Below are 20,411 nucleotides of genomic sequence, written 5' to 3' on the forward strand. Positions count from 1 at the left end.
ATGCAACACTAGCCGTTGGGAGACAAAACGCTACCTGGGTTTCTATTCTCTTTGCGTCGTAACCAACGCAGTGTCAGGCCGGCACATGGAAAAAATGGATACGCTCAAAAAGCAAAACAGAACCCTGACATGACTGGAGAGGAGAACATGCAGATAGTCGGAGGATTGCTGGCTTGAGTATTCTCCAGAAATGACAGCCCTTTCCCTTAAAAAAAAAAAATATCCGCTTTCAGCATATTTCATAATGACTACTTAGGAAGATTTTGATATGTGCATACGTTTACATCGTCTCCTCTTATCCCTTGATAAGAGCCACATCTCCTCTTATCCCTTGATAAGAGCCACATCTCCTCTTATCCCTTGATAAGAGCCACATCTCCTCTTATCCCTTGATAAGAGCCACATCTCTTATCCCTTGATAAGAGCCACATCTCCTCTTATCACTTGATAAGAGCCACATCTCCTCTTATCACTTGATAAGAGCCACATCTCCTCTTATCCCGTGATAAGAGCAACATCTCCTCTTATCCCTTGATAAGAGCCACGGGGAGAATTGTCAAGTCTCAGTAACACCAAAGTAACACTCACTGGTTGTTTCCCAAATGGCACTCTATTCCCTATATGGTGCACTACTTTTGACCAGGGCCCATAGAGCGGTGCCATTTGTAGTGCTCTATAAAATCGGGATTATTTTGTTGTTGCCGTTTTCAGTCATTTATTTCTCCCAAATGATGTAATTTTCGTGAGCTTTCCATTTTTTTCCTCTTAAAAATCACACTTTTTAAATAGAAAATAACACAATTGGATGGTTTAATTCTACACCAATACTTAAACCAGGAGACCACTTTTGAGGTCTGAACCAAAATGTTTATTTTGATTTTATTTGTCAAATGTCAGTCAAGCATCGATCATCATGTCACCAGAATTACACCCTCAAATTTTTGGGGAAAGGAGCATCAAGCTCATACCGTGCACTTTCACCACCCTGTGAAGTTCTTCATAACTTATCATTTGTAGCCATTAATAGCTAGAAGGGATCAAGCTTTTGTCAAATTAACATCAGATTTTACATTTCATAGCAGGTTAGGAGAACCTATGCATCGGGTTAGGGTAATTAACGTGGCAGGTTAGGAGAATTAGGTTAATGTTAGGAAAAGGGTTAGGGTTAGCTCAAATGCTAAATTGGACCAAAACATCCTGTTTCCATCACAATAGTCTGGATTTTCTTCAAATATACAGTATGACTTTACTCGCATAGAAACTGTGAATGGAAAGTAGTGTTGTTAGCTATCTGGCCATCCAGAATCAAAACAACTCATGGACTTCTGCCCCATTGAAGCGTGGGCATCGTTTCCGTGACAACGTCAGCTAACCCATCTGTATTTATTTTCTTTCAAAGCCTCTTTTGGCACCATAACTGTGCTAGAGAGTGTTGGTGTGTGATGTAATTGCACATACTCGGCCAAGGCATTTAAGCTTGTAGCTGCGACTGTAGTCTAATAACACTACTGACACCTAATATGGTTGAAACACGAGCGAATATTGCACTAGGGCCATTTCATGTAAGAAAATAAATATATTTTTCAGGACTCAGTATGTATTTCTGAACACTCACTATTGTAGTCCGTGTTCGAGGTGACACAGAATGTTCGGCACTGAGCAGATTTCAAGTCTTGTGAGTGGAAACATTAATTTTGCATGCATTTTGTGCAAAGTCTGGCGTGCATTACCTGTGAATGCTGAGCTGTACCCACTTTAACATGAGAACTGCAATAGACCAACGGCCACTGACATTGTGATTTTGTAAATAAAAAAATCGCCCACCCCCCAAGAAAAGCAACTTCCTGTCTCTTCCCTGACTTTTCCTAAATGTTTGTATTTTACATTGCTCATTTGTCAGACTTGTAAAATCACAAACAGAAAAGTATTTAGAGCCTTTTTACCAGTTTTATTTTCTCACACCTATTCCCAAACTTAACCCGCCAAGACAACGTGCTGTAGGACGTTGGTACCCGGCCAGGCGCTAATGAGTCTCTCTCTCCTCGCTGAATGGATGATAAATAGTTGAATAGGAAATAATTGTGCACTTAACTTCACAATTGAAATTAAATTAGGCCTTATTGAATGGCAAAGAGAGTGAAGAGGTTGATTTTAATTTAGAACAACAATAGTGTAATGATGAGTGTGTGTTAAGCCTATTTATCAGAGTTGGCGCCCATGTTTCTAGCAAATCATTTCATCGTGCACTTTGTGGGTTGATATTTTCTTTTACATTTTACTTTGTAAATAGATGGTGTTAAGGGATTGTTTTATTTACTATAACTCTATTACTTATCATATTTATTGTGAGGCAAACGAAAATTGCAAAACATGTATTTTACTCTATCCATGTTGATGAGCTAGCGGAAGCAAACGCTGCCAGTCAGCCTGCACAGCCGGCCCATCGAAACTACTCCTAAACAACACAGAAACTAAACAACACCTAAACGAATTTCACACATAATAACAGTTAGCCTAAAGACCCAATTAGATGTTACAATAGTCTGATGAGTGAAAATATTATGTTGTCTCTATTTTTAAATATCACTTTTTCGAAGAATATCAGCGCTTACCATTCAGCACTTGCACGACAGCATTGCTCTGGCTACTAAGCAAAGATTGGTAACATAATATGCTATCCTGATTTTTCAAATAGATTTTCTTATTTCCACAATGTTTCTTTAGACCTTCCAAAACAAAATTATAAGGATTTCTTTGTGATTTCGTTTTTTACTTATAGGATAGAGCAGGTATATTCCGCTCTTACCAGCCTGCTGTTGTTCTACCTGATCATTCAATTCACCCACCTGGTATCCCAGATTTAAAAATCATCCTTGATTAGAAGGGTACAGGGGGAAAAATGCAGTGAGACTGACTTCAATGTCCAGAGTTGAGTTTGAGGGGCCTAGAGTAACCGAAACTAATGAAAATGCAATTATTGTTATTTTTAAATAATATTTTTTTAGTATTCTAATGTTACCAAAGACATCCTTAAACAAGACCTAATGATTATTGTTCCAATAGCATATATCAAATGTGTTGATTAAACTGTTAGAATGTTGATGCGTCATAATCTGGAAGTGGTGTCGAAAATAGGCTATAGACTTTTTCAGTAGGACTTTCTCAACCTTCTCTATAAGGTACTTCTTATAGGCTGTAGGGCCAGGTGGTTCTAGTGTTAAGTTACAGTTTCAGACAGTGGCCATAGGCTATTGCGGCTATTTGAGAATAATGTAGACCTATCAACAAAACATGTCCACATATAGCTGTTGTCTTCTATGATATTGTCTACAATAGCCAATATGTGGTGTTCAATGTCGGCCTACATTCCATGAGGCTTTTTAAAAAAATGTATGCATGGCTTGACATTAACCATTTTAGGGCTGATGTTTTCGTCTAAAAGCTCAAATCACTTCATAACATTTAAGAAATGATCTGTAACACAATTGGCCAAGTAGGTGACTGAAAATTACATTGTATTGTGTTATATGATGCAAGAAACCACTTTACAAAATTAAATTCATACTCTCTTCCTTTTGGCTTATTTGCATATTCAAGCCAGGACACTGCCCCTTTAAGACAAAAAATCTGACTCGCTTGTTAAAGACTGCTAGATATCTACACGTTCCATGCTCTTGCAGGAAGCAATCGCTCCCTCATTGCTGACCCAAATTAGCTATAACCGGGCTAGAAACTCACTAACTAATGTGCACACGCAGCTACACACGGCTCTGCTCTGTGATCTCAAATGTGCATCTAGGCTAGCTACACTGACAGAGGGTGATGCCCATGAAATAGATCAAGGGTACGCCAATGGGCTCCTCAGCAGGCTCAGCCTAAATCAAAACCACCAACTTAGTCTTGAAGTTAGATTTGGTTTGTTGCATTAAAAGGGAGTGTTATTAAGTTGATTCAATCCCAGTCTCCACAGTAGATGTGAAAATGTATCTGTTTAAAACCAGGAAAGATGGTGTACATTTTTAGTAAAGTTCAATCTCATGCCGGCTGGCAGTTATTGAGCAGCTTAGAGGGAACACTGGTGGCACGTTACAGTATTATTAAACCTCCAGTTGCATTGTTGCGTTTCCTTCCAATGTTCGAGTACGGCCCGCACTGTCCGAAGCCAAGTTCTGTCCTCTCAATCTGCCTTGAAATGCTGTTGAATTACAGAAAAAGTGTTGCCCCTTCCATTTTGCCTATTTGTCAGTCTGAATGACGACAGAGTAAGAAGCTGTCATTTCAGATGGCCAAAAATGGAGGTCTACCTAGCAGTGGCGGAGATGAAACGATTAATAATTTAGCTAGCAGGTCATGTATCAGCTTCATTTTTGTCGTTCCAGTATTGCCTTCATCCGGCATCCAGCCCTGTGTGATCATATCTGGGCCCATTCGAGTTCATCCAGCCCTGTGTGATCATATCTGGGCCCATTCGAGTTCATCCAGCCCTGTGTGATCATATCTGGGCCCATTTGAGTTCATCCAGCCCTGTGTGATCATATCTGGGCCCATTCGAGTTCATCCAGCCCTGTGTGATCATATCTGGGCCCATTCGAGTTCATCCAGCCCTGTGTGATCATATCTGGGCCCATTCGAGTTCAATCAGCCAAATAATGTATTGTAACTGTCTTGTATTGGTGTGATGGGAAAGGGGATACATAGTCAGTTGCACAAATTAATGCATTCAACCAAAATGTGTCTTCCCCATTTAACCCAATACCCTCTTCACCTTTTGTAAGCTCAGGGATTTGAACCAGCGACCTTTCAGTTACTGGCCCAAAGCTCTTAAACCCTAGACTACCTGCCGGAGAAGTGAAGCAAGCGCATGTGTTGATGTGGTAATGGACTGTAAAGAGGGGTTCAGTGCAGCATCTCGCTCATCTCAATATCTCCAGTGCTGCTCGTTGCAACGTCATTTCGCTGAGTCTAGCTTTAGCATGATGAGGTTGAACAGTTCTTCTAGGTCTCTATAGGCCTTTTCACACTAGTTGAGCTGAGCCATACTGCATTGGCCTGCTGACACATCCCCCCATAGTTGCTGGAAAGGACAACGTGAAAGGAAATGCACCCGAAAGCCAGCATAGTATGGTTTGGGTCGGCACAATGGTGTAAAAAAAGGTAAAAGTGTGCATATGGTTAATGGTTGTGATAGTTCAATTTCATTTTACTTAATGAGGGAATGAGTGGGAAATGGAATTCAATTAAGGGAATGGAATTCAGTTGAGGGCATGGAATTTATTCCATTGTTTTCTGTGCAAACCTTTCCAAGCATGAACTGTATTTCTGTGTCCCTATTCAACTCCTGATATGGAATGGATCTCAAGCCTAATAAGCATGTTAACATACCAGCCTGGAGGTATTGCAGACAGGATCATATCAGAGACGTAGAGTGAAGGACTGACCATCCATGGTATGAAATGTATAGTTTGAACCATGTTTTGAGGCTGTACAGTGTTTGTTTACATTTACTCTGTTTACAAACAAAAAAAAGTAAAAAAGTTAAATAAAAGTGAAAAGTGTATATTTTGGTTTGAGCTAAACTCAAGTTGTAAGAATCAATGGGGGGTATATCATACATTTATTCGGCCAAAAATGGATGTAGCACTTTAAGGATTCTAGCTTTAAATTTAGGATTGGGGAGGGGACCTGTACCTAGGGGAAACGTCACCCCCCCGAACCACCTTTACAGTTTTGTTACTCTGTCCTTTGATAACTCTGTTGTGACCATCACACCCTTTAAGCAGTTATGGCACTGAAACTCCAAAATCCCACCCTCCAAACCCTCATGCAATGGTCATAACTCTCCTACCCCCTTGCGGCACTGTGTTTTTGAAGTGCTCATTTCTCTTTGTCATTCCAGCCTCCATGTTGATGTATGTCCTGTGTGCTGGCCTCACCTTATACCGCTCGCTCTCTCTCTCTCGCCCTCTCTCTACCCTGCCCCACCCCCTTCTCTCTCTCTCTCTCTCTCTCTCTCTCTCTCCCTCCCTCCCTCTTCACCAACCCCTTCTCTCTCTCTCTCCATTTCTCCCTCCCTCCCTCTTCACCAACCCCTTCTCTCTCTCTCTCTCTCTCCCTCCCTCTTCACCAACCCCTTCTCTCTCTCTCTCCATTTCTCCCTCCCTCTTCACCAACCCCTTCTCTCTCTCTCTCTCTCTCCCTCCCTCCCTCTTCACCAACCCCTTCTCTCTCTCCCTCCCTCCCCCCTCTTTCTCCACTGTACTATCCTCTCACACATTCTCTGTATTCATGTAGCAGAGATGGTCAAACAAGACAAGATGATGATGATGATGATGATGATGATGATGATGATGATGATGATGATGATATTCCATAAATGATGTACTCTCTCTCTTTTCTTCTCCCCTCCAGGTGCTGGCTTCGTCTGGACACTTACTTCATTTGGAGTTTCATAGGACCGGCAACCTTGATAATTATGGTAAGCGTCCCTTCTTCCCCACTCCCGTACTATCTCATTAACCCCATTTAGCCCCCCAGGTCACTGCTTCAATGGTCCAGAGAGAACATCCACTTTCCTCTGTAACACCGTTGGGTATGAGCCACTGCTGGTCATGTGTCATGGTGGGAAATGGATGAGGAGGTGAACTGTGAAGTATTGCGGTTAGTCGCTTTGCCGCACAACTGACAGAGATGTCTTTGCTGAGGGAGAGAGGATCTCCACTTAGAATTCAGTCACCAAGTGATGCCTCTCTACGATTTATGATTGATTTTCACCCAGAACATCCACCTAGAATCGTACACTAGGTTTACTATTACTTTGTACCTTGAGGCACAGAGAGAGGACACACAATCCGACACAGGCACACAAGCAGGCACTTCGAAGCCACATAGGCTGAGGTAAAATACACACACACACACACACACACACACACACACACACACACACACACACACACACACACACACACACACACACGGGTTAATTCCTAACTTAGATATTTTCAAAACCCAAAATGCATGTCTAATGCTCTTTCTACACGCCCCAATGTTCTGAAATCACAAAACACTATTATTTCCACTTCATGACTCATGCTTTTTCTCTGTAACAGCCAGAATACTTCCACTAAGAAAGGCTGACTCCTTCTGGAATCGTAGTCCCTCTAGAACGGGGGGGACGGACGGACGGACGGAGGGGGGGGGGGATAAGTAGAAGAGATGTAGAAAAGGGCTAGTCACTTCCCCAGCACAGTGTGTTATGAGTTACAATTCAATTGGTGTCATTTCGAGGGGGCCATACTATTTTGAGATGGCGCTACCACTGGTCTATTACCATTTCATCTAAACTGATTTAAGTGGATTTAACAAGTGACATCAGTAAGGGATCATATATTTCACCTGGATTCACCTGGCCAGTCTCTCATGGAAAGAGCTCAGTGCACCACTCAGTGCCTAGGTGGTAGTGATACTGTATACAACGTTCATATAATGTTGTGCTCTATTTGGCAAAGTGGGAAAACCGCATCTTGTTCCTACACTTCATACTCAACCAGCTCTAACAATGTCTCCCCGACTTAAAAATAAATGAAAACATCATTTACGACACACAAACTCCATCTCAAGCTATGCTCTCTCCTTTCTTTCACTCCATTCTCCCAGCTCAACGTGATTTTCCTAGGCATCGCGCTGTACAAGATGTTCCACCACACCGCCATCCTCAAACCCGACTCGGGTTGCCTCGACAACATCAAGTAAGTCACGTGTCCTTCCAGGCATTGGGACCTTCCACACACGACGCTTGGACTGTACATCCCAGTGGTAACCTAATATGGCAAACCAGGTTCCGATGGCTCAGTGTGTTAGAGCATGGTGCTTGTGGGTTCAATTCCCACCCGGGCCACATATACAAAACATATGTTAACTGTAAGTCATATTTGAATAAAATTGAACAAAAACAAAGGTATTATAAGGAACGATTGATCTCATGTACATAAAAATAAGCCGAGACTTTGAGATGGAAGCTGTATAGTTATGAGATGTGTGGCTGCTTAGAAAAACTCCTGTGTTATTTGTGAACCTCTCAAAACACATAAAGATGGGTGAGAATGGCCATGCAGGAAGCGCAGTCCTCCAGGTTCATAACCTCTCAGTTTCACTAAAGGCTGTGGAGGCAAGGGTTCAAATGAGACGGGTCTTACGGCAGGCGTCCTTCATTATCTGAAGTGCACGCTTGTCGGCTGCAGGAGAGGCCAAGCAAGAGACAATCTGGTGGAATTAACCTGACCTGTCGTCATCGGTTACCACGCAGATGAATATTCATAAAAGGAGGTGTTTGTTTGTGTGCACGCCTGCATGTGTGCTGTACATGTGCGCTCGCGTGATTGCTCACACCCTGCCACTCAGGATATGAAAATATGAATGACATTAGAAATCCTACTGGTAGCCCTTCCCTGCAGTCAATTGACCAAATTCACCCTCTCTTGGCCTCAAGGGTGGAATGTTTTTCATATTTTTTTCATAATTAATCATTTTTTTCAAACCCTGAAAATGTGGTGTTTCTATGTCAAAAGATGTTGTTATATTTCAGTCTGTGATGCATAAAAAGTGTAATATTGGGATGCAAACTCAATGTAATAGATTTCAACTCTATATCTGACACGATACAGGTGTCTCCTTATTAAGCCCATAACCATGTGTGTGAGGTGTATACTTTTGTTTCAAAGTAGATTTGTGTATGAACACCAAGAAATACTCTGTGTGACTCTGATTGAGCGCACCGCAGTAAAAGATTAACTGGCGTTGCAATTTATGAGTGACAATTAATAAGTATAAATACATGTGTTTTAATATCAAATGTTATTTGTAACATAACAGGTAGAACTTACAGTGAAATGCTTACTTACAAGCCCTTAAACAACAATGCTGTTCAAGAAATAGTTAAGAAAATATTTACTAAAATAACTAAAGTAACACAATAAAATAACGAGGCTATATACAGGGGGTACCAATACAGAGTCAACGTGCGGGGGCATAGGTTAATCAAGGTAATTTGTACATGTAGGTAGGGCTAAAGTGACTACGTCTAGATAATAAACAGCGAGTAGCAGCAGTGTAAAAACAAGGGGGATGTCAATGCAAATAGTCCAGGTGGCCATTTGATTAATTGTTCAGCAGTCTTATGGCTTGGGGGTAGAAGCTGTTAGGGAGCTTTTTGGACCTAGACTTCGGCGCTCCGGTACCGCTTACCATGCAGTAGCAGAGAGAACAGCCTATGACTTGTGACTCACTGTGCTTTGGGAAACAAAATAACCATCTATTGTGATATCACCACAATAACAATTGGATAGAATGTTGAAGGTTTGGTCAATCCTAGACTTAGTTCATTTAAATTTGAATCATATCTGTGTTTTATGCCCATCTTTGCTGGTGTTAAGTGTTCATTATGTGGTGTAATTCAAGGTAATTTGTTGGTCGTGTCTTTTAACATTAGTGCATAATGACACAGTGGGGCCTTTTCTCCTCTCGGAGCCGTGTCAATACAATGACACAGCATTTTTGTGGTGTTGACTTGGTGTGATTACAACCAGGTGTCAGGGTAGACTTATTTTGTGGCTAGGCTAAAGTCATTTCTCTGCCTCTACCAGTCCTAAATCCTCCAGTTGTTTTCTATATTTTACCTGTCCTCCTGTTTGAAGACACTGGTGGCATCGGTGTGTTTTAAGGCAGTGATACTAGTGGCACCATCTCGAGCGTCTTGTCACTGCTTTTGTCAGAGTGGAGTGAGCCTCTGCTGGCCTTGTACTCTCAGCAAGTGTGCACATACACACACACACACACACAAACTTTACACAACCCGCCACACACTCACACTCTTTCTCGCTTTATTCCTATGCGCACCCACACACACACACATTATATAGTTCGCATTCTAGCAGGTGTTGAGGCCAGTTTTCCAGAGGATGCCTGCTCTGTGAACTCCGAGTGACATCCCTGTCTAAATTGTAATCCCGAGCTGATGGGAGAGCTGGGTAAACACTCGACTGGACAGGACCGTCTGTATCAGAATCAATAGTAATCTGTTGGATACCATTGATAGCAGTCTGAGACATGTTGGTGTGACAAAGTTTAAAGCCCAGAGCTGTGCATACATCCGCGACTCAATAACAACCAGTTAAAACCAGGTTAGTAAATATGATTATATGTAATAATGGGCCATGAATACTGTCGTGCCTCTGCGACTATGGACTCTTATTATAGCAAGAATGACCATCAGTTTAGCTTGCTTTTGTTTCATTCTAGGATCTTAATGTGAGCGCCCTGTTGCAGGAGTACTCTCCTTATTACACTTCTAGTGTGTTTGAGATTTAAAAAGGCTTCTGAAGTTTGTCATTTCCACTTCCACTGATTTTTCCTTACAAAAATGTCCAATATTATAATCCACATAATAATTCACATTTCCTCTTGTTGCAGGATTATTGAGAGCCTATGTTACAGCCTGATTATAAAATTAATTGTGTTTTTTACCTCATCAATCTACACACAATACCCCATAATGACAATTCAAAAACGGGTTTCTAGAAAAACTGAATTATCCTGCCTCGGAGCTCTACGGACAATTCCTTCGACCTCATGGGTTGTTTTTTTTTCTCTAACATGCACTGTCAACTGTGGGAACTTATATAGAAAGGTGTGTCTCTTTCCAAATCATGTCCAATCAATTAAATTTACCACAGGTTGACTCCAATCAAGATCATCAAGGATGATCAATGGAAACAGGAGTCTCATAGCAAAGGGTCTGAATACTTATGTAAGAAAATGATTTAAAATATTAGCAAAAACTTTAATAAACAACTGTTTTCGCTTTGTCAATATGGCGTATTATGTGTAGATTGATACAAAAATGTAAATATTTAATCAATTATAGAATAAGGCTGTAACGTAACAAAATGTGGAAAAGGGCAAGAGGTTTGAATACTTTCCGAATGCACTGTTTTCCTGTACAGTAGGTCAACCATCTTAGTGCTAACACGTTTGACAACAGCTGTTGATACTGTGACCTGATTTTGAACCTAACGGGTTATTGAGTAGATAATCATCATCAACTGAGTGTTTTTAAAGGCGACTGGAGAAATTTAAGCCAACCATTTTTTTTTAAATGTTTACATTTTAAAGTTTAGTAAAGACAAGATTTTTGAACTCCCCCAGGCCGTTTATCAAGCAAGTGTTACGATTTCGTCTAAGAATACTGTGAATGAGTTATAGATGGTTCCTTTTAGATGCATTGCCTTGTTTGTCTGTGGAGAGAATATTGACCTGCGTTCGTTCTCTGCATCATAGGATTTATCACACTAGTCTACCATGGCCAATCAGAAACCTCACCTGCGGACTGTCTCTCAGACCAAACCATAAATGTCACGACCCCTTCTCTCCCAGCTCTGGCGTCTGATAGACCTACCTCTAGATTTATGTATCTCATTCACCAGGACTACGTCCCAAATAGCACCCTATTATTGCGCAGAGCCTTATGAGCCCTGGGCAAAAGCCCTGCACTATAAAGGGAATTTGGGATGCAGACATGGTCAGTGTGTCCAATGCTTCCCCTCTGCCCTGACAGTTTGTCAAAATATGGCTACACTCTTGGTTACTTTTGAATGGACTGTAGCACATCAGTTCCAAATCATCAGGTTCGATACGATTTAGGCTGCTACTAACAATGTGGGCTGCTACTAACAATGTGGGCTGCTACTAACAACGTGGGCTGCTACTAACAACGTGGGCTGCTACTAACAACATGGGCTGCGACTAACAACGTGGGCTGCTACTAACAATGTAAAATTGAGGGAGATGTTTTAGTATTTTTAAGTTTCGACTCCTGCTAGTTGGTAATTAAGTAGGATCTTTCTCTTATATTTTGTGCTCTTTATATTTTGATGTTAAACTTCATTAATTTCATCACGTTGCTTTGTTTTGTAATGAATGTTCCATGCTCACTCACTCACTCACTCACTCACACTCTCTTTTCTTTTGATTACTACTGCATGGTACCCTTTCTGTCTTATTGAATCATTTTTGGTTTTGTTTTTAACCCCTTATTATTTTTCTTTCATATTTTCTTCCTCGTGGTAGCTATCGTTATTATGATGGAATCATTATTGTGGAATGGCACTGGTAAGATGTAACGTATTTCTACAGAGGACTGCACTATTATGTCTTCACATATACTGTATTGCGTGTGGACCCCATTACCCTTCCCTTTAAACATAGTACTCTTTCCCATGTGGCAGTAGTTTAGCAATTCCTCATCCGTTTGTGGTGTGCTGTGTTGGCGTAACCCGTTGTATTTTCGCCCCCACTGGTATTGGTACTGTAAGATTTAGCTTCGTTGTTCCTTTGGCACAAATTGGATGCCGTTCTCCTCTCTGACTCAAACTTTTACTAAACTTTTGTCGAACCCTATGTCTGGGAAATGGCTGAGCGTTCATGACTGCAGTCCACAAGATGCTGAGAAATGTGCGCTTTTTCATGACACGACTCTTTCATGACTGTTTAAAGCACAGGGAGTAGATGTGCTGTATATGCCTCATGGCAAATAAATTGAGGAGTTCGTTACATGTTGAGGAATCCCCCTACAATAGACCCTGAAAGAATATGCAAATTAAGATGGTATCGTTGCTTTAAACATGATCCTGTTCCTGCGTCAAATGCTCTAAATTTATATCTGAAGTAAACAATTTCAGGTAATTAACATTTTTCAGATGCATGGCTTTAGTTAAACAATTAGCATCCCGCTGAGTAGATCACAGCATTTCTTCTTTCCTTTCAACTCGCCAATGAGACTCTTTTATGCCCAGGTGAAAGGCGACTCAATTGACCAATTGCGATCAGCTTTGAAATGCATATCACCTCTCAGAATTGTCTCTTTTGTCTCTTTTCTAAAAAGGAAATTGGTGCCAATTTAATGTGGTTGTTGTATTAGAACACTTTACTCCTCAGCTTCTTTTCATTTTTGATATTTATACCCGACTATTAACACAATGAACGCTTTTCCCTCGTTTTCCGGTGAATGCGCACAAGTGCTCTTTTTGCGGCGGTGGAACCATTGAGCGTGTCACTCGAGTGGCATCATTGCGAGGGTATTCACTGGCTCAGCGGGAGCTACTTAAGCTATTTTGGCACTGGGCCCAGGTCTGTAGGACTGAAAGTGGTACGGGATTAATTAGGAGAGTTTCTCAACTTAAATAAATAATCAAATGCAGGAATAAATTATGCACTTTTGAAAGACGTTTTTAAATAACAATGCAGAAAGGCGTCATATGAAGTACATATTTTGAACTTTTCCAGAGTGAAAGCAGGAGGACATACTGGTTGTTGGGGACATCTACTTCCTTGAACCATGTTCTTCCAAGACAGCCCTCACGGGAAAATGACAATCATCATCAATTCTTAGTTGCAGATGTGAAAAGCAACGGTGTCCAGATCCACTACTCATTACGTTGAAATATACAAACTAGGAAAGATATGATAAATATTCTATTTATGTCCTGTTCATGTCCTCCCTACTACTTTTATTATGTCCTCTGGCATCTCTATCCAATTTCCACTGTTCGAGTCGTCCATCCCTTTTTCAAAATGTCCATAGTTCCAGGTCAATATTTCCCTCTTTTTTTTCTGCACCCTTGTCTCTCTGACCGTCTAGGGGTAAAGCAGCTTGATGAAGTGCCTCCCCCAACAGGTCATTAAGATAGAACTGGGAAAATTATGTTTAATGGTGGGCCCCAGTAATTTCATACATTTATTTTTGCCATCGCACCTGGACCATTTATTACGATTGAGGCCGAGACCCACCTGTATTTATTGAGGAGTGGAAACGCCCGAGATAATTAGGTTGAGCACCTGCAACTCACTCACAAAATACGAGTGAGAGCAAGAGGATTCTGGCTGGAGATACGTTGGATGTAATCAGTATAGTGTTTTATTTGATCAGCCATTTTTTAAATATTTCCTGTTGGTCTTTGTCTGTGTCTGTGGTAGTCCCCCTGAGCTCTCTCCTTTAACTACACTATATATACAAAAGTATGTGGACACCCCTTCAAATTAGTGGATTTGGCTATTTCAGCCACACCTGTTGCTGACAGGTGTATAAAATTGAGCACACAGCCATGCGTTCTCCATAGACAAGAGCTAGAGCTGGTAGGCCCCTCAAGCTCACAGAATGGGGCCGCTGAAAAATCGACTGTCCTCGGTTACAACACTCACTACCACGTTCCAAACTGCCTCTGGAAGCAACGTCAGCGCGATAACTGTTCGTTGGGAATTTCATGAAATATCACACAATATCAATTTCACACAATATCACCATGCGCAATGCCAAGCGTCGGCTGGAGTGGTGTACAGCTCGCTGCCATTGGACTCTGGAAATGCGTTCTCTGGAGTGAAGAGTCACTCTTCACTATCTGGCAGTCCGACGGACCTATCTGGATTTGGCGGATGCCAGGAAGAATGCTACCTGCCTGAATGCACAGTGCCAACTGTAAAGTTTGATGGAGGGGGAATAATGGTCTGGGGTTGATTTTCATGGTTCGGGCTAGACCCCTTAGTTTCAGTGAAGGGAAATCTTAACGCTACAGCATACAACAAGATTCTAGACGATTATGTGCTTCCAACTTTGTGGCAACAGTTTGGGGATGGCCCTTTCCTGTTTCAGGATAACAATGCCCCCGTGCACAAAGCGAGGTCCATACAGAATTGGTTGTTGAGATCGTTGTGGAAGAACTTGACTGGCCTGCGCAGAGCCTTGACCTCAACCCCATCTAACACCTTTGGGATGAATTGGAACGCCGACTGCGAGCCAGGCCCAATCGCCCAACATCAGTGCCTGACCGCACTAATGCTCTTGTGGCTGAATGGAAGCAAGTTCCCTTCAGTAATGTTCCAACATCTAGTGGAAAGCCTTCCCAGAAGAGTGGAGGCTGTTATAGCTGAAAAGGGGGGGAACAACTCCATATTAATGTCCATAATTTTGAATAAAGATGTTCGACAACCAGGTGTCCACATACTTTTGGCAACGGGTGTAAATGTAAGCATGTAGCTTTCAAAATCATTTTTATTTTATGATTTGCTTTGGTGTTTTGTTTGATTATTGATTTAATTGGATGTTTTTCATTTATTTTGATTATTCCGGTCAGCTATGAGGATTACGAACCTGAGATCAAGTAAGTAAAATGGACCATCATATTTATGACACACCGTTCATTAACCATTCATTTTCTCACAACGAAGTAATGAGTAATGTTGATATCACCTCCTGCCTTTACTAAATGTTAAGTGACGCTCTCGGGTCAAGTCGTAGGGAATGCATACAGACATAGTAGCACACATCAATATTCTCTACAGTAGGAGCACTTCTCTTGGAAGTCATCTCCGAACCCAGAACCAAATCTCCCGGTTCGTCACGAGGGACGCACTCATGTACTGTGCAATTTAAGCTTTGAAGAAAGTAATTATGTTTTCATAAATTCCTTGATTTTGAATGCACAGGTATTTCTGATTATACAAGCACAAGTATTCAGAGCTTAATTACCTGTCAAGGCCTTTGGCACAACCCTCGGGCACCACATTCAAAATACTGTGTTCACATGTGTTCATATGCAATGTGCCTTCCAGTGATTATGCCTTATATGCTAGCCCTGAGGTCATACAGGCTGTATCGCCTATTATTTACACATTCATTATACACCAAGTACTCATTTGATATTGGAGAGTTACCTTGACTTTTCAACAGAGTTTTCCACTGCTACTACTCCTGAGATGATAATAATAGTGTGTCTCTCATTTTCAATTTTTTTTAAAGACTATTTCTCGGTTACTTTTCAAACACGTAATGGATGCAACACATGAAAGAAGGTGAGCGAGAGAAAAATCCTAGGTGTCCCCGAGGAGCAGACGATAACAAAAGACAAAAACAAGATTCAATTCAATTTCACTCCTTTTTTTATTTTATATCGAGTCGATTTGTTTCCTCTGTCGATTTTCCACTTCATTTCTCTCCTACCTCCCGCCGTCCCTTCGTCCAGAACTTTTGTCTGTCTGGTGGGCATTTTATTTCCACCTGTTGTTTGCCTTTATTATTCATCACTATGTTCACAGACCAAGGTTGCAAATAGATTGGGGGAAGTCTGCAAACTAATTCTTGCAATATGTACTTTTTCAACCTGAAAGTTTGCTTTGAAATCTTTCTTTGCATTGTGCTTCAGTGAACACCTAGTCACGATGTTCCTTCTGAGTTGTGTACTACTGACAGAATGCTAAGTGGCAAGTCTAAGAACAGTCACCACTTCCTGCATCTGGTCTCGGAATGTAGAACCAGACGAAGACCTTTATTATTGAGCTTCAACAAAACCTTTACACTTTGTGCATTTCCACCTTTTGCTTCATGGGACAATGACATATTTACGTAATTTCAGACTGTACTGTCAATTCATAGTTTAACCAGCTATAAGTATGGTGAGGAGCATAATTCACATTAATTTATTTAGGAAATTACAGCCAACAAAAGGTGAGGGCACGCAACTTAAAAGTCATTGAGTTCATTTGGTACTCCTGTGTCAGTTCTGAGGACGTCCAGAATGTTGACATTGTCTCGACGGTGTGTTTCCAGGTCGTGGGTGATTGGGGCCATCGCTTTGCTCTGTCTGCTGGGCTTGACCTGGGCCTTCGGCCTGATGTACGTCAACGAGAGCACGGTCATCATGGCCTACCTCTTCACCATCTTTAACTCCCTGCAGGGCATGTTCATCTTCATCTTCCATTGTGTCCTCCAGAAGAAGGTACGTGTTTCCCTCTAACCTTTGTGGTCCAGTGCCCGTATTCAGAAAGTATCTCAGAGAAGGAGTGCTGATCTGGGAATCGTATTAATTGGGATCTAAAAGCAAAAACCGATCCTAAATCAGCACTCTTACTCTGAGAAGCTTGATACAATTTAGCTCCTCTTACTAAGAAGAGTTGGTCAAAGCACTTTCAGATGGGGAGCAGGCTAATTTCACTGCCCGTACCATCATAAAGAAGTGAAGTTGTTAACTCACAATCTCACAATCAAAAGTATTGTAGTTATTTAACTACATCTGAATGGGAATGTGTGTGGTTCACAGGTGCGTAAGGAGTACGGAAAGTGTCTGCGTACCCACTGCTGCAGTGGCAAGAGTGTGGAGAGTTCCATTGGCTCTGGGAAGAGCTCAGCCTCCCGCCCACCAGGGCGCTATTCCACAGGGTCACAGGTAGGTGGCGCCTTTCTTCTCAACTCTTTCAGCTGTCAGTGTATTCTGTTGATTTTTTTATTTTATTTATTTTACCTTTATTTAACCAGGCAAGTCAGTTAAGAACAAATTCTTATTTTCAATGACGGCCTAGGAACAGTGGGTTAACTGCCTGTTCAGGGGCAGAACGACAGATTTGTACCTTGTCAGCTCGGGGGTTTGAACTTGCAAACTTCCGGTCACTAGTCCAACGCTCTAACCTACCCTGCCGCCCCAAGCGTATCTGATATGTATTTGTTTCTTGATTCTACCTCCTGGTGTAGACCAGAGAATTCATTTTATTATGTTATTTGTATTTACTTGATCAAATAGTACATTGTTACGTAATAGTTAACAGTACACAGTACAAATAGTCAACAGTACACCATCAGCCCCTGTCACGATGAAAACTGATTTCAGCATCCCTAACCCTTGAATTACATACAGCAGCACATTGACAACCTACCACTACCCCTATTTCTGTCCCTGTGAACCACGTGTGAATGGAAGCGCTCGTAAACACGCTGTAATTTATCGGCAACTCTGAGACTTTTAAATTAACGTGTAATTAGCAAAGTACATCGTAAACAGGTGTGCTCTGGGTGCTTACAATGGTAGGGTTCTCTCTCTCGAAAATAAAAGTTGGAAGGCGTGAAAGTGAGATTTGGATAGAGTGACGTGTGTGTTTATATGGCCAGTGAACAATGCTTCGCCCACCCAAAACAGTGCCTATAGAAAGTGTACACGTTGAACTTCTTTCACATTTTGTTGCGTTTTTAAAGTTGAAATAGATATCGTTGTAGCTTTTTGTCATTGATCTACACAAAATAGTCCATAATGTCAGTAGTTTTTTGTTGTTGTACAACTACAATTTCTACAATTTAGTTGTTGCATAAGTATTCACCCCCTTGGTTTAGGCAAGCCTAAATTAGTTCAGAAGTAACATTTGGCTTAGCAAATCACATAATAAGTTACATGGACTCACTGAAATAATAGGGGTTGACATTTTTTTTCTTCTCTGTCCCCCATCAGTCAATAATTGAATTTCAAGCACAGATTCAACTACAAAGACCAGGGAGCTTTTCGTAAGCCTCACAAAGAAGGGCATTGATTGGTAGATGGGTAACAATAACACATCTGACATTGACTATATCTTTAAGCATAGTCTAGTTAATAATTATGCTATGGATGATGTATTAAACCACCCAGACACATCAAATATGGAGTCATCCTTCTGAACTGAGCAGGAAGGAAACTGTTCAGGGATTTTACCATGAGACCATTGGGGATTTTAAAACAGCTATAGAGTTTAATGGCTGTGATGGGAGAACTGAGGATGGATCAACAACATTGTATTGACTCGACAATAATGACCTAAATGACACATTGAAAAGAAGAATAAAAAGGAATACTTATCTAATCAAGTTATATTAGTGTTTTATTTTTCATCTTTTTTTTTATAAAGATAATTTTTCTTCCACTTGGACATTACTTTGAGTATGTTGTGTAGATCGTTGACATAAAATGCCAATGAAATCCAACGACACAAAATGTGACTTTCTAAAGGCGCTGTACTTTCTAACTGGAGGCCATCTAGTCTTTGAGCGCTGATTCACATTACCGTTACAAAACCCCACTGATGTGTTAGTTGTGTTGTTCCCCCTCTGCAGAGCCGGATCCGTCGGATGTGGAACGACACAGTCAGGAAACAGTCGGAGTCATCTTTCATAACCGGCGACATCAACAGCTCAGCGTCGTTGAACCGAGGTAATAATAATTAGTCCGTTAGTCACCACGCATGCTTGAAGGCCCTGCAACCCACCAGCCTCACTTTTAGGTTTTCAGGTTTGTGTGATGTCAAGGAAGAAGGGAGGAATTGCATATGCCGGCTTTTGTTCTGCCAAAGCACAAAGACGCCGTTTTCTTTTGTCTGGATTGACGAATAATGGTCTTCTGTCTGGACCGTGATTGTCTGAATCAGGTGTGTTAGTGCTGGGACAAAATGCTCATCCAGTGTCCTGACAGTGAAATATGCTATCCATCAAGTCAGCATAGTGTGGGTGGTTTTCACACTTGATCGTGGCATGGTTGCTCGACAAAAGGTGGTCCACTTTGTGTTTTGTGCACAGAACAAAAGTTTTTGTCTCCAACTCACCTTCTCATATTTATATGTACAGTACCAGTCAAAAGTTTGGACACACCTACACATTCCAGGGTTTTTCTTTATTTTTATTTGGACTATTTTCTACATTGTAAAATAATACTGAAGACATCAAAACTATGAAATAACATATGGAAGCATGTAGTAACCAAAAAAGTGTTAAACAAATCAAAATATATTTTAGATTTTCGATTCTTTAAATAGCCATCCTTTTCCTTGATGACGGCTTTGTGCACTCTTGGTGTTCTCTCAACCAGCTTTATGAGGTTGTCACCTGGATAGTCCCACTAAGAACAAACCAGTTGGTGTGTCCAAACCTTTGACCTGTACTATATATATAAGGGGTCATGTTGTTTCTAAAATAATTATGAATCACTTTATAAAATTAGTAGCTGGGTCATTCCACCAATTAGGTACCTTTTTGAGTAGTGTAACTACACACATTTTTTACATATGTCATAGACATGTTCAACTTAATAAAATACACCATCTCAAGAAGTTAAATAAAAAAAGGACTATAGTAAGTGCCTATTCAATTCCAAATAAAGTAACAGGATTGAGCGTAACAGGACTGACCGTGTTGACGATTTCATTTTAAATCAGTCATAAACCCCCTTGTGACATGGGCAATGGACGCTGCTTGTGTGCAACAGGTAGGGACAATTGTATGCAAGCTTCACCCCCCAAAAAAATATTTATTAAAACATTTCTAGCCTGTCTACCTATGGATAACAGGGTTAACGTGTTATGCTCGACCCGCTCACTTTTCCTTCACAAAACACCAGAAAATGTCAGAAAAGAGTAAAACCAACTCACCTGGTTTGACGCTGATTTGACTGGTTTTTGTGTGTGTTTTTTTAAGAGTAGTCTCACCATATTAAAATAAGTTAAATTCACGTAACCTTCAAATGAGGGACAGGTTGTTGTTGTTTTTTTTACCTTAAAATGAATCAATAATAACATGA

The 20,411-nt window shown here is 41.0% G+C and overlaps 1 protein-coding gene across 14 annotated transcripts in view; it reads left to right on the plus strand.

Annotated features, from left to right (window-relative positions):
• Nucleotides 1-20,411, plus strand: part of LOC118392710 (adhesion G protein-coupled receptor L3-like) — a 324,261-nt gene that overhangs the window by 292,535 nt on the left and 11,315 nt on the right. For all 14 annotated transcript variants that reach the window (XM_052459521.1, XM_052459531.1, XM_052459520.1 and 11 more), the window contains 5 exons: nt 6,409-6,475; nt 7,654-7,745; nt 16,652-16,820; nt 17,142-17,267; nt 18,956-19,052. In XM_052459521.1, the coding sequence (XP_052315481.1) occupies nt 6,409-6,475; nt 7,654-7,745; nt 16,652-16,820; nt 17,142-17,267; nt 18,956-19,052 (551 nt within the window). The remainder of the gene's footprint in view (nt 1-6,408; nt 6,476-7,653; nt 7,746-16,651; nt 16,821-17,141; nt 17,268-18,955; nt 19,053-20,411) is intronic.

Source organism: Oncorhynchus keta, chromosome 13 (genome assembly GCF_023373465.1).
Source record: "Oncorhynchus keta strain PuntledgeMale-10-30-2019 chromosome 13, Oket_V2, whole genome shotgun sequence".
Taxonomy (NCBI): Eukaryota; Metazoa; Chordata; class Actinopteri; order Salmoniformes; family Salmonidae; genus Oncorhynchus; species Oncorhynchus keta.